General features: G+C 48.7%; 2 protein-coding genes across 3 annotated transcripts in view; one reads left to right on the forward strand and one right to left on the reverse strand.

Moving 5' to 3' along the window:
- Nucleotides 1-22,138, reverse strand: part of KCNIP1 (potassium voltage-gated channel interacting protein 1) — a gene marked incomplete at both ends in the record, with an annotated part of 357,573 nt that overhangs the window by 328,284 nt on the left and 7,151 nt on the right. The window lies entirely within an intron of this gene.
- Nucleotides 1,355-9,052, forward strand: KCNMB1 (potassium calcium-activated channel subfamily M regulatory beta subunit 1; the record flags this gene model as incomplete). The annotated part of the gene is made up of 3 exons (XM_082835809.1): nt 1,355-1,488; nt 3,540-3,711; nt 8,783-9,052. 3 exons carry the CDS (start codon nt 1,355-1,357, stop codon nt 9,050-9,052), a joined length of 576 nt encoding a protein of 191 aa, XP_082691935.1.

A 22,138-nucleotide genomic window follows, 5' to 3' on the forward strand; every position in this document is an offset into this window, starting at 1 on the left:
ACAACAGACAAAACCCCAGCAAAGGAATTTACCACAGGCTGTGAGGCAATGCACAGAGGGATGGGAAATCCATACAAGGACAGAAGCCAGGCACCTCTGGCTCCAGGCGGCACACGGGTGGCAAGAGTGACACTGCTGGAGGGTGTTCAGGGCGCCCAGCAGGGGAGGGAGGGGCCCTGCTTGCCCGGGGGAGAAGCAGATTCCCAGAAGAAAAACGAGGGGCTTCTGGCCCAAGAAGGGGGAAGGGAGGAAGATGCCCGTCACTCCCGTGCAATCTGCTTTGGCCCAGGGTGGCTCAAGTCCCCGTATAAGAGAGCAGTTGCTGAGGCCACATAATGCCTCCTGCCCTTGCTTGGAGCAAGGAGGAGGCTCTTACAGGATCCCAGTAATGGAGACACCTCCTGCCACCCCAATGCCTGTGGCTGCCCTCTGGGGGCCCTGCTACCCCTTCTCTGCGTGCTGCCCACGCCCAGCCGGCCCTGCTGTGGGACTGTTTTGGTAGAACTGTGAAATGCTCCAAGCTGTTCTGAGACAAGTATCCTAGGAGAAAGAGCACAGATGGTCCACTTCTGCAGGGAGGATATTAGTTTATCTCCAGTATTAGCTTCCTATCAGTGCTGTAACAAAGTACCACAAACTTGGTGGCCCCAAACAACAGAAATTTACTTACACACAGTTCCGGAAGCCAGAAGTTTAAAATCAGCAAGATGTTGGCCAGGCTAAGTCAAGGTGTCATCGGGGCTGTATTTCCTTCAGAGACTGTAGGGGACAATACGTAATTCCTTGCCTCTTCCAGCTTCTGGTGGCTGCCCGCACTCCCTGGCACGTGGCCACATCACTCCAATCTCAGTCGCCCTGGTCATAGCGCCCTCTGGTCTTTTGTGTCTAATCTCCCTCCACCTCCTTCCTGTAAGGATTCTTGCAATTACATTTAGGTCTACATGGATAGTCTAGGATAATCTCCCCATCTCAAGATCCTTAATTTAAAATCTTTGCCATGTAAAGTAACGGTCACAGATCCTGGGGCTGAGAACATGTGTACCTTGGGGGCCACTACTGAGCCTGTCACACACTATGTGACCTTGGGCCGGTCACTTTACCTCTCTGAGCCACAGGTCCTTCATCTGTAGAATGGGGATGATAGTACTTGCCTCTCAGAGCTGGGGGGAGGCTTACATGGGGTCCAAAGAACCCTCTGAGGTTGCCAAGCTCCATATAAAAGTAAAGATGATGTTGATATTTGAGCACCTTCTTCTCTCACCTGTCCTCCCTTCTGTGGTTTACCTATCACCTGTGCTGATCTCACATCTGTTTTCTTCTGTGGTCCTAGAAATGACTGCTGTCCCTTGTGGACATGGGGAAGAAGTTGGTGATGGCTCAGAAGCGGGGAGAGACCCGAGCCCTTTGCCTGGGTGTGGCCATGGTGTTGTGCGCCGTCATCACTTACTACATCCTTGGCACGACCATGCTGCCCCTCTACCAGAAAAGGTACGGAACCCTCCCGGGCTGGCCCCATCCTCCGGCCTCTCCCCTAAGGGTCTGGTCTGCAAGGAACCCCAGGCTTCTTCTTACCCTTCCCCTTGACCCTCACACCAGGCAGGAAGGTCTGGACAATCCTCATTCTTAGGGTCAAGGGTTCAAGTGCAGGGAGGGTAGGCCGGACTGGGCCCTGCACGTCTGGAATTCTGGAACTTGGGCGTAAAAGATGCAGGAGGCCCTTCTCGCAAGAAACAGCCAAGGAGGCCGACATCTCTTCCCTGGTGGTCCAATGGTTAAAATCTGCCTTCCAGTACAGGGGACGTGGGTTTGATCCCTGGTCGGGGAACTGAGATCCCACATACGGCAGGGCAACTAAGCCCTCACGCTGCAACTACTGAGCCCACATGCCTCAACTGCTGAGCCTGCGTGCCGCAAACTACAGAGCCCATGCGCCCTGGAGCCTGCACGCCACAACTAGAGAAAAGCCCACGCACCACAACTAGAGGGAATGCCACGTGTCTCAACTAGAGAGAAGCCCGCATGCCACAACTATGACCTGACGCAGCCAAAAATAAAAATAAAAAAATAAAAAGAAAGAAAGAAACAGCCAAAGATCAGAGCAAATGCCCCAGTGTGAGTCTGATCCCAGGAGGAATCAGAGAGTCACAGAATTTTGTAGCTCATCTGCATTTTGGTTCTCTTTCACAAACCTCTGAGTCAAGTGGGCATCTATCTTCCTGTTGAATATCTCAAGTGATGGGGAGCTCACTACCTCAACTGTATACACCATTTCATTTGGGGGCCTTTCTGTTAAGTAGGGAGTGTCTACACTGAGCCAAAAACTGTTCCCCTGGAGCTCTGCTCTGGAATCTCAGAGAATGTCCCATGCCTTTGCTGCCTGACATGTCAACCACTTGAGCTTTTAAAGGAAAGGCTGTGAAGTCCCTGATCCATGTTCTAATGGGAACAAATATGCTCAGTTCTCTCAGCCTGATCTTAGGATAAGTCTCAGACCCTTGCCTCTGGCCGCGTTCCAGCTGCTGACAGCCCCCTCGGTCTGGCAATGTGTCTCCTGCCTGGTAAATGGGAAATGAGTCACAATTGATTCACTGGTGTGTTGATGAGCCTGTTATGCTCTTCCGGGCCTGCTCCTGCCCCACTTTTTACAGCCCTGGAGCCATTCCAGGCTGGAATCTTACCGAGTAAGGCACCGCTCAGAGCAGCCATGTGCCTCCAACACGTTTTCTCCGGGTTAAGCATCTTCCCCTCTCGGGAAACAAATCAAGCCTCTCCTTCATCTACTCTTTTTAAAGAAAAGGGCACAGATTCTGAAGCCATCCATACCTGGCTTCAGGTGCTGTGTGGCCTTGGAAGAATCACTTGACCTTTCTGAACTTCTCTGCCACCCTCTTCAAGACGAAGATGGATGTGGCTAAGGTGTCTGAGGTCGGGCTGCCCATCAGAATCACTGAGAGGAGTTTTAAAAACACACCAGGGGGCTTCCCTGGTGGCGCAGTGGTTGGGAGTCCGCCTGCCGATGCGGGGGACGCGGGTTCGTGCCCCGGTCCGGGAGGATCCCACATGCTGCGGAGCGGCTGGGCCCGTGAGCCAGGGCCGCTGAGCCTGCGCGTCCGGAGCCTGTGCTCCGCAACTGGAGAGGCCACAACAGTGAGAGGCCCGCGTACCGCAAAAAAACCCAAAACAAACAAACAAACGAACAAAAACACACCAGGGCCTGGAGCCCACCTACCTTAGAAATTCTGATTCACTTGTTCTGGGGTGTGGTTTGGCCACGACAGTCTTTACAAGCTCTCCAGGGTATTGGGTGAGCAGCCAGGGCTGGAACCACTTATGCAGATGTTGTCCAAAAGGCCCAAAAGCGTTGATATTTAGATTCTACGATTCCTCCCCTGGGCCCAAATCTGGGGTCACGCTCCTTTAGTGCCAGATGCTGAGGGTCTCGGCCCTGGGTCTCTCTAAAGGGGTTCACACTGGGCAGTCTGTGTCATCCGGGTTCTGAGATGTGTGTGTGTGTGTGTGTGTGTGCATCGTCTCCCCAGCGTGTGGACCCAGGAATCCATGTGTCACCTGATTGAGACCAACATCAGGGACCAGGAGCAACTGGAAGGCAAGAAAGTGCCCCAGTACCCGTGCCTGTGGGTCAACGTGTCATCCGTGGGCCGGTGGGCCGTGCTGTACCACACGGAGGACACTCGGGACCGGAACCAGCAGGTACTGACGGGGGGGGGCGAGGTACGCATCCCCTTACCCTGGCAGGCGTGTGCGCCTGTCCCTAGCTGGTTCCCTATCCCCGCTCTGGAGAGCGGAGGCCGGGAAAGATAAACCCACTTGACCAGGGGCCACAGCTGGTATGAGGTCCAGACAGCCTTAGCTCTTCTGCACTGGAGTCAGACAGACCTGCCACCAACCAGCTGTGTGGTGGGCGCAGCCAGCGCGGCCCCCCTAAGCCTCACTTTTTACATCTGTTGAAGCGCTGTTATGAAGTCAGGGACTGTATACGATGTACCAAGCTCGATGCTGGGTGGATAGCAGGCACAACAAAGAAGCTGTTAATGGTCTTGCTTCATCCTGTAAAGTGAGTCACATGAGAGGCCGGACCCAGAGCTGACCCCACAGAGAGTAATTCCTGTGACTCCCCCCTGCAACTCTAGGAAACCAGAGGCCCAGGTTTGGAGCAACCTTTGGAGGCCAACACTTGGGAGATGTACCCATCACTGCCTCTCAACAGCCCCTCACCCCAAATCCACCATTGTAGCCCTTTCTATAGGAAACACAAGTTGGCCCATTTTCATTCACTCATTCCCTTGCTCTTTCATTCAGCCATCGCTGAGCACTTCCTGTGTTAGGGGCTTTGGGTTCAAGAGGAGAGAGCTCATATGTGAAATAACACCTAGTAGAGAGGGATCAGTGCTATAGGGAGAAACCAAAAAAATTATGGGCATTAAAGGAGGAAGTGACATTTCCTAGCACATTGAGGTGAGGGTATCAGAAAGGCATTTGGGTTAAAAATCAGGCGGGTACAGGTTACACAGAAATACGGGGCGGGGGACATACGTATCAAGGGGAGGCAGAGAACAGGCATGAGGAGGGAAGGCCGGGTAAGAGAGAGATTCCAACACCGGCACAGACAATGCCACAGGATGGGGTGTAGCGGGAAAATGTTTCAGAGGTAGCCTAGGGTCTGTTCTCAGAAGCCCCCCACACTACCAAAGTGGACAATTAAACTGGGGTGGGTTTTTTTGTAGTTTTTTCTTTGTTTTTTGAGAGAAGAAGAACTTTAATGAAGAATGCTACATGTTATAGAAGGTAATTAGCCCCCATATTAAAAGAATATTACAGAAAACACTTTCCTGAATTTTTTTTTTTTTTTCCTAAAAGGACAGTCTTCAAGGGTGTCTGAGAGTGATAGCAAACACAACACAGTAGGAGAGAAGGAGGGGAGGTTGAATTCCAGCATTCCCTGACCCAGCACAGTTAGGGAAGCACGTGAAGGAACCATTTTACAGAGAATGGGATTAGGCATTCATATTCAATCAGGATTTTTTTTTTTTTTTTTTTTGAGCTTTAACAGTTCAGCATAAGGAAGGAAACTGGGAAGGAAAGATGGAGGAAGGGTTAAGCTTATCCACAATTGCCATTTTACAGAAAAACACACTGGTTCAACCATATGAGATGTGCAGGTTAGTCTTCCCCGTGTAGCCCTGCAAATACGTAGAGCAAATGCCAAGGCGGCCATCTGGGCTCGGGGTTAATGTACTGGGTACACAGTTTGAAAGAGACTCTGATTCCACCAGGGCTGGTCTCTCATCAACCTGGGCTGGGAACACATGAAGTTCCTTTGCATATGCATCAAAAGGCCAGAGCTTTGCCTGGAAAAACCTCAGACCAAATAATGCTCGTGGTGCTGGCTGTAACAGGGAGTAAAGTCATTTGCAACTCCTAATAGACTCCACCATTTCCTGGGGGAAGGTTCTACTGATTACCAGGGATTTAAATTCAAGCAAACCGTAAAGAAGGGAAAGACTAATGATATTCTGGCGCTGTATAAGCTGTGTGCCTGTCTTCCCTGCCAAGGACTACCAAACTGTGGAATTAAAATGTGATCAGGGAAGCTGGGGTTCCTCACCTCTGTCTGTGGGTTAGATCCATCTGGGGGACTTAGAACCAGGGTCCCACACCAGACCCACGGATGCAGAATCTCTGGGCTCTTCAGGTGATTCCAAGATTCCTTGGGAATTACTGCTGTGAGCAGCTGGGAGTCTTTAAAGGATTTGGGGTCCTGGCAGCATGATCAGAGTGATGTGGAGGGCTGTGGGGTTCAGTTACTGGCGAGGGAGGTGAGGGCCACAGCAAACACCTGGGACAGCTCGGGCAGGGATGGATGCTGCCAGAAGTTGGCAGCTGATGGGATGGGAAGGGGAAGGGTGCCTGGGGGGACAGTGGGATCGTTGACAGTGCTAGGGGGTCATGGAGACGTGGGTCCGGGCAGTGCCAGGTGGCCTGACTTGTTCTGTCATCACTAGCATGACTCGGCCATGCCAGATGGAGCTAGAGCCTCCAAACCCACCTGAATCAGCTCCTCCCATGACCCCTGCCTCTTCTTTGGCATCCAGGGGCCCCTGATTTATTCAAGGATCAAGAAGCACATTTTCAAAGACAAGCAGAAGTGATCACTCGTGCAATGGGGGCTGGGAACAGGCTGGTTTGCAGGCTGCCACCCCGGTCCTGAGGCTGCCAGAGGAGCGAAAGGCCAGATCTTCTCCCTAATGGGCTGTCAGCAGCCTGTCAGACATGCCTCTGTCTGGCCTTGGAAGGACAGCTCTGGCAGCCACTGGATATTCTATCTTTTAGCCCATAGCATCCAGGCACCACCAGGAGTGTGCCAATGGCAGGTTGCCACTCTGGCGTGACAGCGGAAGTGGCCTTCACGGTTTTGCCAAACAGCTGGGTTGCTGCCCCAGCTGTTCCTCCCACCTTTGTTCAGCTCCTTGCCATGCAAGGAGCCAGTGTTCCAGGCCAGCTGGGTGTCTTCTGGAATCACATGTGAAAGGCCTGCCAAGGCTGTCTCCCCCAACCCCTGCTATGAGGAAGGGTGTTGCCAGCCCACTCTTGGATTCTTCCATGAGACTTAGCCTGGGGGGATTCTAAGCCCCTTCCCACGGTCTACGCTGAAAACAGTGACACTGCAGGACTTGGGGGAGAGGCTAGATCATTTAAGATCCTTTAGACAACTCATGGTTAGCTGGACCCAGGGCAGGGGAGAGAGGATGCAAGTGGGCCCCAGGCCTCTGAGGTTGGCTCTGCAGAGTAAACTCCTGTCCAGTGTCTAGAGAACATTAAGGATCTAGAGTAATCCCAAACTGGCAAAGAATACAGTGGGACCCCAGGATGGGCACAAGTTCCCACTTTGGAGCTTGCCCATAGGCCCCTCCTTAAGGGAAAGAAGGAGTATTGTTTCAATTTCATAGTTAAGTCGCAATATTATTATTAACAGCATCTTCCATTTATTGAGCACGTAATATGTCCTGGGCTCTGCGCTAAGCGCTTAACGTGCATCATCTTGGTTAACCGCCATGACAATTCTGCTAGGCAGGCACCCTCACAAACCCAATCTACAAGGCTCAGCGAGGTTGAGACATTTGCCAAGGTCACACAACTTGGAACTTGTAGTTGAACTCAGGCCCGTCTGGTTCCATCGCCACACCTTTGCTCCGTGGGCTAGGTTACCCAAGGTCACAGTCAGAGACTTCGGGGAGATAGGACTAGGCCCTCTGAGCTCATGATTCTGGATCCACCTGCTACTGGGACCCTATCGTACCCAACAAATCTGAGTGCCAGATTCCTCAGGAGCCGGCTTCTCCCCAGCCTCAGCTGCTCCCTGACTGGCTGGGGACGTGAATCTGCCTCTGGATGCAGCTCTCCCACTTCCCAGGCTGTCAGAGCTGTGATGCAACCATTCTCTGTACTGCTGGACTGAACGCTGTCAGGGCAGGCAGCTTTGGGGCAGGACCTCATTTAAATACAGGGAGCAACCCAGGCCTGGGGAGCAGCTGGCGCAACACTGTCACTCGTTTTGATCTGGGACGTGATTGGACGAGGACAGTGGTCCTCGAACTTTAGTGCATGGAGGAATCACCCTAAGGCTGAACCCCACCCTCAGCCGTTCAGAGTGAGGAGGGAGCCTGTGCTTATGACCAGCCTTCCAGGTAGTCTGCTGCGGAGCCCGTGCGGGGGACCACCCTCGCAGAACATCTGCCGGAGGCTCACGTAAGCAACATTCAGACCTCCTAGCGCGGAAGAGGGATAAAACCAGGGTCTCCACTTTGTGCCTTCTCTGCGGAACTTTCCATCTGGACCTCATCTGCCCAGGCCGGAAGCTTCCTAATCACAAGGATCAGTGTCAGAATTAAACGTGTCCCAGGCTCTGCCTGCACAAATCTCTTTTAAATGCATGCTCTCTTTCCTTTGAATCTCGGTGTCAGGTACCAGCTGGCCGACATCTTTTGCTCGACTCACACAAGGTTAGACCTCAAAGGGTTTTCAATTCAAATTTTCGCCAATATTTTAAAATTGTGAGAGTTCACATTAAAATCTGGTTTTCTGGCTTCTCTACAAATATTGGAGGTCTGGCTACAGTAGGTCTTCTGGATGGCATGGCATCAGTTGTCCAGATGGAGTGATGCCTGCCAGTCTAGACGCAGCTGGCTCTCTCCACCTCACCAGGACCACCCATCCCCTGACACCGAGTGTCAGCTGGCACCTGTCATCCTATTCCCTCCCCTACTTCACCTGTGGACGTTACCTGCCTGCGCTTTGTAGGCAATTAAGCGTATGACTTCTGCCCTGAATCGAAATATAGAGCCCACTCAGCCTGTGTCCCCCATTGGTCTCCTTAGACAGATAAGTTTGAAGTTCTTTAATAAACTCCTTTGAAAAAGGTATTGCTATTAACCCATTTAAGTGATGAAGACATCAAGGCTCAGAATGGTAAGCAATTTGCCTAAGGTTCTGAAGCCAATGGGAGCAGAGCCAGGGCTCCAGCTGGGGCTGCTATCTCCAGGTGTGCAGCGTGTACCCTGAGCAGCTCCAAGGCCACCACCCTCCCAGACGACACTGTGTACACACCTTCTAGAAGCACGCAATGTGCAGCCTGCCAAGCTTTGGACAGTCTTAACTCCCACCCAGGGGCCTGACTCCAAAGCTGACGCTTTTCTTTATTCCATGCCAGGCCCTAAGAAAGAGGGATTTCCAATCCCATGGGTGCTCTCGCTTCTCCCTACAGTGCTCCTACATCCCAGGCAGCCTGGACAACTACCAGATGGCCCGGGCCGATGTGGAGAAGGTTAGAGCCAAACTCCACGAGCGCCAGGTTTTCGACTGCTTCTCCACGACTCGGGAGAATGAGACGAGTGTCCTGTATCAGCGCCTCTACGGTCCCCAGACCCTCCTCTTCTCCCTCTTCTGGCCCACCTTCCTGCTGACCGGTGGCCTCCTCGTTATCGCCATGGTGAAGATCAACCAGTCCCTCTCCATCCTGGCAGCGCAGAAGTAGCCCCATCCACACCACATCACTGCTCGGGCCACCAGGGGCTGGATGGGTCCCTGGGCTGTTCCTCACTTGTGTCACCATGCCTCCTCCCCCTGCCTTCCCACTCTCCCCCCTCCAATACATTCTGTCTTCTGCTGCCTGGATGGTCTTTGGGAAATCTCTTTGTTAAGTCATTTCCTGCTCAAGAATGTTACAGTGGCTTCCCCGGACCCAGGAGAATGCAAGGCCAACCAGTGATAGGTCTCCTTTTCCTGTCCCCACTCAACTGACTCAAACTTCTTTCCTGCTGTGCCACTGTCCACTGCACCGAGGACAGTGATTCTGTGCCTGTGTCCTGGCAGTTGGATCAAAGACCTGCTGGTCCCACCCAGGAAGCCATCCCTGGGAAACCTCTGTTCCTTCTTTGAATTCCACTCTGAAAACAACAGCAGCCCTCATGGGCAGAGCACACTTAGAACATCGTTTGTTTTCGGGATTCTCAGAGCTATATACATTTTTATACCAATATTATCAGATATAGGTACAAACTTCTGGTCTTAAAGCCATGGGGATATAACGTACAGCATGGTGACCATAGTTACTAATACTTTATTGTATATTTGAAAGTTGCTAAGAGAGTAGATCTTAAAAGCTCTCATCACAGGAGAAAAAATTGTCACTGTGGGGAGATGGATATTAGCTAGGTGTGGTGATGATTTTGCAATACATACTACAGATATCGAATCATTACGTTACACACTTGAAAACTAATATAGCCTTATATATCAATTATACCTCAACTTAAAAAAACCAAATATATAAAAAATAACACGAGGCTATAAGGAAATAATACTAAAATACATCAAAGTAGTAACAATGGGACGGTGGTTAACTGTAACTTTCTTCCCTCTTTTTATTTTTTTAAATTTTTTATTTTATTTTATTTACTTATTTTTTTGGGGGGTACACGGGCCTCTCACTGTTGTGGCCTCTCCCGTTGCGGAGCACAGGCTCTGGATGCGCAGGCCCAGCGGCCATGGCTCACGGGCTCAGCCGCTCCGCGGCATGTAGGATCTTCCTGGACCGGGGCACGAACCCGTGTCCCCTGTATCGGCAGGCGGACTCTCAACCACTGTGCCACCGGGGAAGCCCTTCTCTTTTTATTTTTGATACTTTTCTAAATTTTCAACACTAAGAAGGTTTGGTTTCATTGTGTTTGTTTTTAATCAGAAAAGTAACAGTAGATGTTACTTTCGAAGGAAGTTTGAAAGGGTGAGCTCCCCATCACCAAGCAGAGGCAAGTGGCCTAGGGAAGGGGTTCAGCTCCCATCAGAGACAGGTTCTTGAGAACACACAAGTTTAAGAACCCTGTATGGAGGGAAGGTAACCGCAGAGATGGGGAATTATGATTTACAATGCAGATAACTACAAGACGCTGGCCCTGCAGGGAAGTCCATCTCAGTCTTAGAAAGGGGATAATTGGGGGAAGCTGTCATCTCTACCATTACCACTCCAAACACTTGGCCTAGAGCAGTCATTCTCAAAGTGTGGTCCCCGGACCAGCAATATTGGCATTCTACGGAGGCTTGTGAGAAATGCCCATTCTCAGGCCCTCAGCCCAGCCCCACTGGACCAGAAACCCCAAGGCGGTGTGGTGGGGAGTGGTTTCGTGGGGTCCCGAGGAGATGGACAGCACTTTGTGTTTTAACAGTGGCTGCAGGGGACCTGTGCTGGAGCATGAGAACCACTGGTGTACAGAACCAGGGTCCTGTCACTGGGCTTTTTGGAAGGAATCAATGGCTTTTTGTCAGCTCCAGTCCTGAGCTGGACATGAAGTTAGGCTGGTGTCCCTGAAGCTCCTCCCGGAGCTGTGATTCCAGGTGCAGACCCTGGGGGTGAATCCTGTCTCCACTTCCTCCAGATTGCACCCCCCTGATTCTCACTTGTTTCATCTATAAAAGAGAGACTCCCCATTTTGGGTAGTTGGGAGGGCTAATGAAGGTTTGACACATAGTAGGTGGTCAAAATGGAAGCTGTTGTTATAACAGTAACAAGTAATGAATACTCAGAAACTTCCAGAAGAACTTATACCAACAATAATGTTAAATAGCATTTATTGCTGCTTATTTATTCCATGCCAGGCACAGTGCTAAGCAGCGTGTCTTGTAAAAATTCAGTGAGGCACTACTGAACCCAGCTCACAGATAAGGAGAAGCAAAATAAGACAGTGGTTTATATATGTGGACTTGTGATGCATACGGCCTGGCTTCAAATGCCCAAACCTGTTATTCTCTAGCTGGGTGACTTTGGGCAAATAACCTCTCTGTGCCTCAATTTCCTCACTTGCAAAATAGGAACTAATAATAATATTTCCCTTTTGGGGGTTGTTGGTATTAAATGAGTTATTGTATAATGTTCCTAGAATAACGACTGACACATGGTAAGTGCTATGTAAGATATTATGGGAAACTGAGGCTCTAAGAGATCATTGGCCAAGGTCAACCATATAGTAAGTGAGGAACTGGGAATCAAGCCTTGGGCTGGGTGATTCCAGAGCCTGACCTGTCAACCACAGTATTTGAGCTGATTCAGCTGAAGGGCTGAGGGACCCATCCACGCAAAGACCCGGGGGCCAGGTAAGGAAGAGTTTTGCATCCTGGGAACCCCATGGTGTCCTCATGTAAGTCAGAGATCTGAGGGAGCACCTGGAATCTGCACCAACTTCTGTCACTTGCAGCCAGGGATCCCTGATGCAAGCTTCACATCCTCCAGGTTCTTACTGAAGACAATCCTTCCAAGGGGAGGTAGCACACTATTCCCTGGAGTTTCTTCCTTCTGAGGTCAGGGACTTCTCAAGGGCCTTGTGAGTCTAGAAAGTCCCAGTTGTGATACTGTCCTATAGTTCTTTGGGGGAAATTAGGTAAAGGGTACATGGGACCTGTCTGTGTTACTTCTTACAACTGCATGGGAATCTACAAGAAGAAAAAAGTCCCCATCGTGAGTCTCATTTACAGGGCTTCCTTTGCATATGCTTTCCATGCACCTGCATTTGGGGCTGAAACACAGAGAAGCTCAGATTATCCAAATAGCCCCTGCAGGGGAAAAGGCCATAACTTTCTAGCAAAAAGTACCTGGGGATGCCCAGCCCCACTGATCCATGCATTATTAACAATGATCTTCATTTGCTTGAGACCATGTCGTCCTCCTGTCAACGAATTTGGCCCACTTCTATCAAATCCCATACCTGCCTGTTGCTCACAGAACTTCATGTCCAAGACAAGAGTGACATAATGGGCATTTAAGCATGATGGAGTTAGACACGGAGGAAAATGGTTTTGGAATAATGGCTGCCTGGGAGCAGAGAGCCCTCATCAGTTCTTAAAAAAATCACTCCGCTAATGAAGTCTAGTGCTTCCACTGGTTTTGCTTTTTCTCTCCTGAGCCAGTGACTCACACCTGAAGAGGTGCACCTGGATCACTCCCTGCAACCCCCCCAACTCAGATCGCCTGGTGGAGGTCAGCGGCAAGGAGAGGAGGAGGGGCAGAGAGTGCCCGCCTTCAAGGAGCTGATCATCTTCTTGACACTCCGTCTCCCTCCTCCCCTACCATTATCAAGGGCTTCCTTCTCCACAGCGAAGAACGTAATTTATGCAAATTCAAAATAATGCAATGTAAAAATATTAGTAAAATCTCAATTTTTGTGACTTCCTGAAATGATGCCAGCCTCCCCGACCGCCATCAACAATGCATCTAAAATTCCTCCTAATTTCAAAACTCCTCGGGTGTGCGGATTGTAGACTGCATTCGCTCTATTACTAATTGGCAGTACAGGCTGGTGCATAAGAATAGCCAATGTCTTTTGCGTTTGGGGGAATTTGAATTATATGTAACATTTGCAAAGATACTGTTTGAACAAAGTGCAGCTGTCTTATACCTCACCAGCCACTGCCCTTTCACACGTAGGGAAAAGAGTAAGACCAAAGGAAAATCAGGAAGACATGAAGAAATTCACTAGAGACTAGGGTAATGGTTCTCAAAGCAGAGGACTGCAAGGTGAAAATTCTTTTTTTAATACTATTTAGATACTATTTGCTTTTTTTGCTCTCATTCTCTCACCAGTGGAATTTTTCAGAGCTTATGCGGCATGTGATATCACAAAAGACTGAATGCAGACATGAGAGTCCAGCAGTCTTCTACTGAGCCAGACATTAAAGAGATTTGCAAAAAGGGAAAACAGTGCTACTTTTCTTAATAATGGTTTTTTTGTTTTTTTTTTTTTTTGCGGTACGCGGGCCTCTCACTGTTGTGGCCTCTCCCGTTGCGGAGCACAGGCTCCGGACGCGCAGGCTCAGTGGTCATGGCTCATGGGCCCAGCCGCTCCGCGGCATGTGGGATCTTCCCGGACCGGGGCACGAACCCGTGTCCCCTGCATCGGCAGGCGGACTCTCAACCACTGCGCCACCAGGGAAACCCTCTTAATAATGTTTTTGAAAATATAATTATTTCTCATAAAAATATGGTCTTTTTGTTAACATGTAATGGGTATATCATTGTTATTTTAAAATAAATTCATTTAAATGAAACCTTCTGAGTTTTCATTTCTAAATGGTAAACATTAGTTAATATAACCCATATAAACCAAATCTCTTTGGAGTCCCAACATATTTTAAGATTGGAGAAGGATTCTGAGACCAGATAGTTTCAGAACTGCTGGCCTGGTGAGTCCAGAGACAGACAGGGTCCCCCTGCTCTTCCCAGCCATGCCCTGTGCACATCCAAAACCCTCCTCTAAGTTTCATCAGATTCCCACTGAGGGCCAGGAGGAGAGCATCCATTTCCCCATCTCTCCTGGTTCCGGGTTGTCTCTTCTACAGGTGGGTCAGTTTATGGACGATCTTCCTCTCCACAGGTGCTTTCCTGGAACTTCGTCATGTCAATTCAAATACAGAATTCAGCACCTTCCTAGATTTCCACAACTCTCCCTTCCCACTCATATCATGCCTGTGCTCATCAGCCAACTTCCTTAAGTGCTAAGGAGGTCGGGGAAGAGATGTCTATAAATGCAAAGCAATCAACTCCAACTGCATGTTGGACCAAGGTGGTGATTCATCCCAAAGCTTGCACCTTCTGCCTCCATTAGAGAGACTTCAATCTCCCATAATCTCCCGCATCTCACACCAACCTCCCTCGATATACATAAAAGAAAAACAGGGGTTTACTTAGCATCTGCAGCTTTAAGACCCATCTTCTCTCTCCACTCCCAGTGAGACTGTTGCCCTGAGCCCTCGTCTGTCAATTCTGGAGCCTCTACTTTTCGACACTCCTTTGATTTCTTATATTCAAATGAAAACTCATCTTCTCTGAGGGTCAGTAGTTCTTTAAAGATCATCTAGTGCTTCTTCACTTTCTGATCTGGTGCTTGAACCCTCCCTATAACATTCCCCTTTAGCAACAACCTACGTCAACATCTCTTTTGACAAATAACTCACTGTACTGGGAGGTAGTTACTTCCATTTGAGGATGTATTTAGCAAATTACATCTGGAACAAGAATCTATCATCCGTGATAATAATAAGACTTAACATCTGTTGAGCACTGTAGGCCAGGATCCGGGCTAAACCCTTACATGTAAGGTCCATTTAACCCTAACAATATCCTTTAGGCTATTATTACTATCTCCACTTCATAGATGAGGCAACGAAGGCACAGAGATTTAACTTGCCGCAGGTCAGAAGTCAGTAAGTAGCAGTTAGTGAATAGCAGAGCTGGGATTCAAACCTGAACAGTACGGCTCCAGGCTCTACTCTCTAACCACTGTGCATCCTGCCCGTTAATCTCTGCCCCGTATCAAAAATGGAAAATTCCCAGCAGGGCAAGTTCAGTACTGAGAGCTTTTTAAGGGCCTCTATATACATTCCCATGGAGCCGAGGCTCTCGAACGGTTTCCTGGAGCCACACCTCTGAAGAGTCCACAGCTGTGGAGTGAGGCCCCACCATATGCATCCGAAAAAGCTCTGCAAAGATTCTGATGGCGAAAGTGCCAAGATGGACAAGCAGATGAGGTTGGCTAGAGTCTGCCTGATGCGGTGATCACCCAGCCCATGGCACCAACCAGGCAGGCTATGGTCCCTGACCTGATGTCAGGTCCCTGACCTGATGTCTCTACTAAAAAGCAGGATGGAAGAGAGGCTGGGCTGACTTGTCCCTTTCTCAGGGATCCCACACTTCTGTCAGTCAACCCTGCTTTTTTTCCCCAAGTGTTCCCAAATCCCTGGTTCAACAGTCCATTCTAGGATGTGTCCAGGAGGTGACAGCATGCTTATTTATACATAGCTTTAGAATTTTCTTTTGCAATCATTAATAAAAATTGAGCTATGTGACACTTTCTTGGTCTCTAACTAATTTTTCTGTGACTCTGTTGGCCATGCAAGTGGTAGTCTTGGAAACATCTCATATATATATGTGTATCTTTAAACACCGTTTTATATGCCCTCCGTTGGTTCTTTCCAACTCCGGGAACTGAAAGTTTCTGAGCCCCAAGCCAGAACCTCATTGGTTTGGAGTAGCCTGAGCCTTCTGAGCACCTGTGAGCCTCTTAGCCACACTGGACCATCACGTCCAGTCTTTCACCTTGTGGGGAAGATGGGAAACCCAAGCAGAAATAGGTGTCGTTTGCCCCTCCATCAGACCACGTGCCCCAAGCAAACTCGGTTATTTTTACTGAGTCAGTTGTTTTTACTCTCTCTCTCAGAACATGTTTTCAAAGCCTTTTTCTTACTCTTAAATTTTGCGGGAGGTAAGTTTCAGCTTAGTGTAACCTTATTCTTCTGGTTCTAAACTACATGTTTCATTTGTGTTTGGAGAGGGAGTCTTCAGGGAGGAAAGCTCAGAAAAATGAAAGTTCGAATCTGGCTTTTCTATGACCCTGGGCAGTTTATTCAATCTCCCTGAGACTCCGTTTCCTCAACTGGAAAATGAGCATAACATCTTTTGTTTTATAGGGTGCTTGTGATGACTCAGTGCAATACTGAATGTGAAGCGCTCAGCACTGTGTCGGGTGTATAAAAGATGCTCCACAGATGTTCACTCTCCATTTGAGCAAACGTATCTCCTTCCTCTGATTATACAGATTCTTCTCTGTTGGAGCTCAGAGAACTTCCCAGCACCCCTCTGTTCTCATGCACAACTTCTCACTTCTCTTTCTTGTGAGCATCATTGAGGACCATCTTGCATCTCTCTCCCTTTCAATCTGTTTCTAGCTGTGTTCTGTCTTAAGAATTTCTGCCACAGAGAGCCTGTCTTTGCTTTGAACTTTCTTGAATCTTCTTGTTATAAACTCAGTTCTGGAGGAAAAGCAGAACCTGGTTGAACCATCCAAGGGCCAAAGGACCAGTTTCCATGATAGTCCCCTTCATGGGAGAACCACCAACATTGACAACAATAGGTCTGGCCGGAACGATTCTCTCAGTGTGAGGCAGGCAAATCCCTCGGCCCAGAAATCAGGCTTAATTGGAAATTAAATTGCATTTCCATGCCAACTGCAGGGTGCTTATATCCACAGCTAATTTATCAAGGTGATGCCTCATCTATGGGAATAGAGTGGCTGCATCAGCAAGGTTACAAGTTTGTGTCTGATGAGATGAACTTTCTTTAAAGCGCAACTTGAACCCTTCAAGCTCCTCATTTTGGGGTTTTTGCACTTACTGGCTGCCTCCTCTGTGCCAGGCACTGTGCCAGGGCCTGGAGATGTGGATGCTGGCGGGAAACGGCACTGCATTCTCCCTGCTCTGTGCCAGTGGCAGAAAGAGAATCCCATAAGCAAAAGATTCCCAAACCACAGCACTTTACTTAGTTATCCAGGGTTGAGTTGTTTAGGAAGGTAGAGAGCATTATGGATAACTTCATGGTTAAGAATCTGATCTCTATATTGAACACTGACACTAGTCGTTCACAACGAACAAGGGTGGCCAGACTCTTCACCAAGTCCTTTACACTCATGTATTCCATTCTCCAGGCAATGGTGGGAAATAAATACATGATGATTTTCATTATCCCTATTTCATTGATGAAGAAATTGAGACCTAGGAAGTACGTAACTTGCCTGAGGTCATTGTCACCCAACTAATAGGTGGTAGAGCTGGGATTTAAACTAAGGTCATTTCATAGCAGAGCCAATGCCTTTAAATGCCAGATTATACTGCTCCTTTATTTCCCCCGACTTTAATTCTAAAAATGTCCAACTATAGAAGAGTTGCAAAATTAGTATATAGGAGACGCATACCCTTCACCTTGGTTCACAAATTATTATCAATATTTTGCCATATTTGTACTCCTTCTCTGTGTGTGTGTGTGTGTGTGTGCATTTGGTTTTCTGAATCATTTGAGGCTAGGTTCAGGGACATAAAACACAAGTCTGGTTTGGAAATCACATGGGGACGAGTTTGGCTGGAGAATGTGTTTGTAGTTGGGGAGACACGAGCTGGAAGCAGGCTGAGACCATGAGATGCCAGCTATGACAGCCGGGTCTGGAAGTTTCAGGTGTGCTCTAACATGGTGAGGACAGGCAGTGACACAGTGCAGTGAAAGCATAAATTTTATTGAAGGTATTGGGAAGAATTAAAAAATTAAAGATGTGTATTCAGGGAATGGTATTTTTATGGTCTGATTAAATATACATGCTTATTGAAGGTAAGGCGGACAATACAGTTCCTCTATCAAGAAGAACTTTAAAATATAACCATTGATCTTAACTAAAACCCAGGATACTTCAGTTTATTTCTTTTCTGTTTTACTTTTTCTACCCACCTATCTATTCACAGATTGGAACCTCATTGTACTTATAGTTTTGTATCCTGATTTTTCACCTAATATTACATCAATAGCATTTCTGCTTGTTATTAAGTAGTCCTCAAAATAATTTTTCAAAGGTTTAATATTATTGCATCAGATGGATGAACCAAAATTCAGTTAACCCACTATTTTTTGACTGAAGTTGAGATTGTCTTCAATTTTTCACTATTATAATGTAGTACCATGGTGAACCCTGCTGAATAAAAGTCTTGGTGTACATCTCTGATGATCTGCTTAGAACAGACTTCTAGAAGTAGGGCTCTCTGGTCAAAGGGTTGTATGGACTGTCTCTTTGTTTTGCCCTGGTGTGGAGGAGACAAGAGGGGAGAAGTGGAAAGAAATGCAGTCTGCGGGCTGCAGCAAAGCAATGAGACGTGATGAGAGTTTGGACTTTGGGGACAGCACTGAGAATGGAAAGAGTGACAGACAAGAGAAACACCAGGGAGAACTAATCAATAGAACTCAGTGAGCAAAGATAATGGAAGGTGCAAACTGGGGACACATACAGAGAAACAGTGAAGTCAGGAGAGAGAGGTCTGCTTTGCTTTTACGAGGGTTGAGTAGAGGGCACAGGAAGACATTCAAATCGAAGGACTTATGATCCATCCTCCCTCCCTCCCTTTCTTCCTTTCTCCATTCATCCCTCCATTGAGTCAGGATCATCGACACTTTGCTAAGGGGGTAAGTGTGGTTGGAAAGATGGACTTGGGAAGGCAGAATACAGAACCGGGGCCTTTAATGGGCACGCAGTACAGAGACTTTCAGGAAAGGAAAGTGGATTCAGAGGCCCAGGTTCAAGGGCCAGCTTTGCCACCCACCAGGTGGTCTCCTCCTGGGCTTCTCGTCTGCCTGGTGGACCTCTCAGCTTCCCCTGAGGACTTACTATGTGCTGGGCCCTGTGCCAGGTGCTGGGGAAGCAGCAACTGCCCTTGTGAAGCTGGACTCTCAGAGCACAAGCCAGACCAGAAACAAATGAGTAAACGTGTGATGTAATTGCAGGAGGGCTACGCAGGAGAATGAGGCAGCGTTAGGTGGGAGGAAATACCACTGTGCACAGCAGGGGTGACTGTAGACAGGAGGGGATCTGAATGAAGTGTGGGAGAGAGCCAGAGGAGAGCTGGCAGAGGGTGTCCAAACGGAGAGACAGTAACCGTCAGGACCCAGAGGCTGGAAGAGCTGGGGTTCCAGCAAAAACAACATGGCCTGGTGGCTGGGGTGCACTCCTGGAGGAGAATGCCACCGGAGCAGGAGGCCAGAAATGCAGGGACAGATCACGCAAAGGCTGCAGACCAGAGACGAAAGTCTGCGTTTGACTCTGAATGTGGCAAGAAACCACTGGAGACAGAGTTGTGAGCAAGGGGATTATGTCTTTTAAAAATATGGGAGTGGATGAATAGCAACGGTTGAATGGATTAAAAAAAAATGATGGTATATCCCTACTCTGGGGCATTATTCAGCCTTAGAAAGGAATGAAATTCTGACACATGCTACAACATGGATAAACCTTGAAAACGTTATGCTAAGTGAAATAAGTCAGACACAAAAGAGCAAATACGGTGTGGATCGTACTTATATGAGGTACCTAGAATAGTCAAGTTCATAGAGACAGAAAGTAGGATGCTGGACAGGGGCTGGGAGCACGAGGGTGGAGGGAATGGGGGATTCTTGTTTAATGGGGACAGAGTTTCAGTTTGGGAAGAAGAAAAGTTCTGTAGGTGGATGGTGGCAATGAGGGTTGTACAACAATGTGAAATGTAATCAATGCCGCTGAATTGTACACCTCAAAATGGTTAAAATGGTAAACTTTATTGTATGTATATTTATGACAACAGAAAGATATGCGAAAGGATGCTATGCAAAGAATTGTCTCGGGTGCATTACTTTCCTAGGGCTGCCTTAACAAAATACACAGACTGGGCAACTTAAACAACAGAAATTTATTTTTTTCGTGGTTCTGGAGGCTGGAAGTCCAAGATCAAGGTGCTGGCTTCTGGTGAGGCCTCTCTCCTCTGCTTGTAGATGGCCACTCTGTCCTTCTTGCTGTGTCCTCACATGGCCTTTTCTCTATGTGTGCGTCTCTCCCTCTTCTTATAAGGACATCGGTCCTATTGGATCAGGCCTCCACCCTTAAGACCTCATTGAACCTTAATTTCCTTTTAAAAATCTTACCTCCAAATACAGTTACATCGAAGTTAGCACTTCAACTTATGAATCTGGGGGGACACAATTCAGTCCATCCCAGGGGTGAAGATGCTGAGGGATTTGACACAGAGTGTTCCTTTGATACTGTATGGGATCTTCAGAGTCACAGCTCTGGCTTTGTGACCTTGGGCAAGTTATTCAACCTCTCCCAGCTCCAGGATGGGAATAACGGAAGTAGGTAACTCGCAGGGCCAGGGCTGGATGGACTGCCGTCCAATATGCCTGGTGTCTTAGGAGTATCCCAGGCTCCAAGGCACAGCGGGTTCCCAGCTGATGTTTACAGAGAGCGAGCTGCAAGCCTGGGCTTGGCTCTGCTTGTCAAGCACAGATGGTTTGAAAAATGACACCCAAACTGGCTCAGGGTTAATCAGAAGATTACAGAAAGAAAATTGGGGTGGGCTAACCCCAGCCTCTCCGACACAAGCCTCAGAATCACATCTCCCTCCCTGATTCCTGCCCGATGACCTGCCTCTGCTTCTAAACCAGCTCATGCCAGCAAAAAGTGAAAATTGGCTAGACTGGAATTACAATAGCAATGCTTGCTGGGTGGTATTTCATTTCTTTCCCCTCTGTGCAGTCTCAGCTGTCAGGCTAGTTCTCCCATATTTTTTTGTGGTTTGACTGGAGAAGGGGTGTATGTGGATGATGGTCTGGGGTGTAATCTGGGGGGCACAGGTCTCAGCAGAATCTTCCAAGCTGTGCTGCTTCCGTCAGAATAGAGGCCTTGAAACCTTGATTTCTCAAATAAGAGCATGTGTCGCCTCTTGGTCAAGCTGCGGAAGAACCCGTTTTGTCTTTATTACTTTCCTATGCCGGCTCTGAGTTTTAGAAATGAAGGGAGCGTCATATAGGAAGTAGAACTGGAACTTGGAGACAGACAGCCTGACTTCCAATTCTGGCTCTGTTCCGAGCTGGCTGTGTGACCCAGAGCCAGGCCCTTCCCGTCCTGAAGCTCAGAACTTTTTATCTATAAATTGGGTTAACGAGAGCCCTCCACCTTCTAGGGTTCTTGTGTGTATTAAATAAAATTGTGTGTGCGGTGCTTAGAGCAAGGTCGGACACAGAGCAGGTGCCATGCGTAGTGCTGCAATGATCGCTATAAAGTCTTAAAATTCCAAAACTGGAAGGGACGCTTGAAGCCAGAAACTCCCTCATTTTAGGGATGAAGAAACGGAGGCCCAGAGAAGGGGAGGATCTGGAATCGAAGGCCCCGCTCCCAATCTGCTGCTCTTTGTGGTTCTAAGACCACAAGAAGGAACACAATGGCTTCAAGAAGAGAAGACCATGGTTGGCTTTAAGTTCATCGTCCTCCTGCACTCATCCCAACAGGAGTAAGGCTTCCTTCCGCCTCCAGACTCAGGAGTACAGGGATTGGGATCACTGGCAGTGGTAAACGTTCTCCCTCATGTCTCTTCCTGGGGTCCTGGCTTCCATTGCATCCAGATGGCCTGGGGTGCCTGTACAAGTTTCTCATCTCTGCTTCTTCTGCACAACTCCCTGCCCTCCTGTGGGGCCCTCAGAGCCTGGGTCCTCCCTCCTGCCCTTCCAGTTGGGGAGCAGATGGACACTGAGGGGGAAGCCGACCTCCCCTCTGCGCATCTGGCCAGCTGTAGCGGACGGGCAGCGAGGGCCATCCCACAGAACACCGGAGAACTGGGGTGGAAGAATGGCCAGGCCCCTGGTCCTGCTTGCACTGATCCCTCATCTCATCAAGGTCACTGTGGCTGGTGGCTTCTGTCAAACTCCTGCACAGAAACTCAGAACAGGGAGATGGGGCGTGGAGGCCTCTGAATCAGCCTGACAAAGCCCAGGCCTCAAAAAGGGACTCCAGTCTCACAGCCTGATGTTGCTGGGCAGGAAAAGTGATTCGTCATCATTTATTCAACATGCATCTGGTGCTCAAGGCATCACCAATAAGCCCCATGCAGTGAGCGTTCATGTTCTCACAGGGGCGAGGGGATGACCAATAAAAACGAAAACCACTAAATGAAAAGGATAATTTCGGCTGTTGACAAGTTCCCGATTACGGAAGATGTAATTGAGAGTGACTGGGCGTGG

The sequence above is a fragment of the Leucopleurus acutus genome, assembly GCF_964270905.1.
Source record: "Leucopleurus acutus genome assembly, chromosome: 3".
Lineage (NCBI taxonomy): Eukaryota > Metazoa > Chordata > Mammalia > Artiodactyla > Delphinidae > Leucopleurus > Leucopleurus acutus.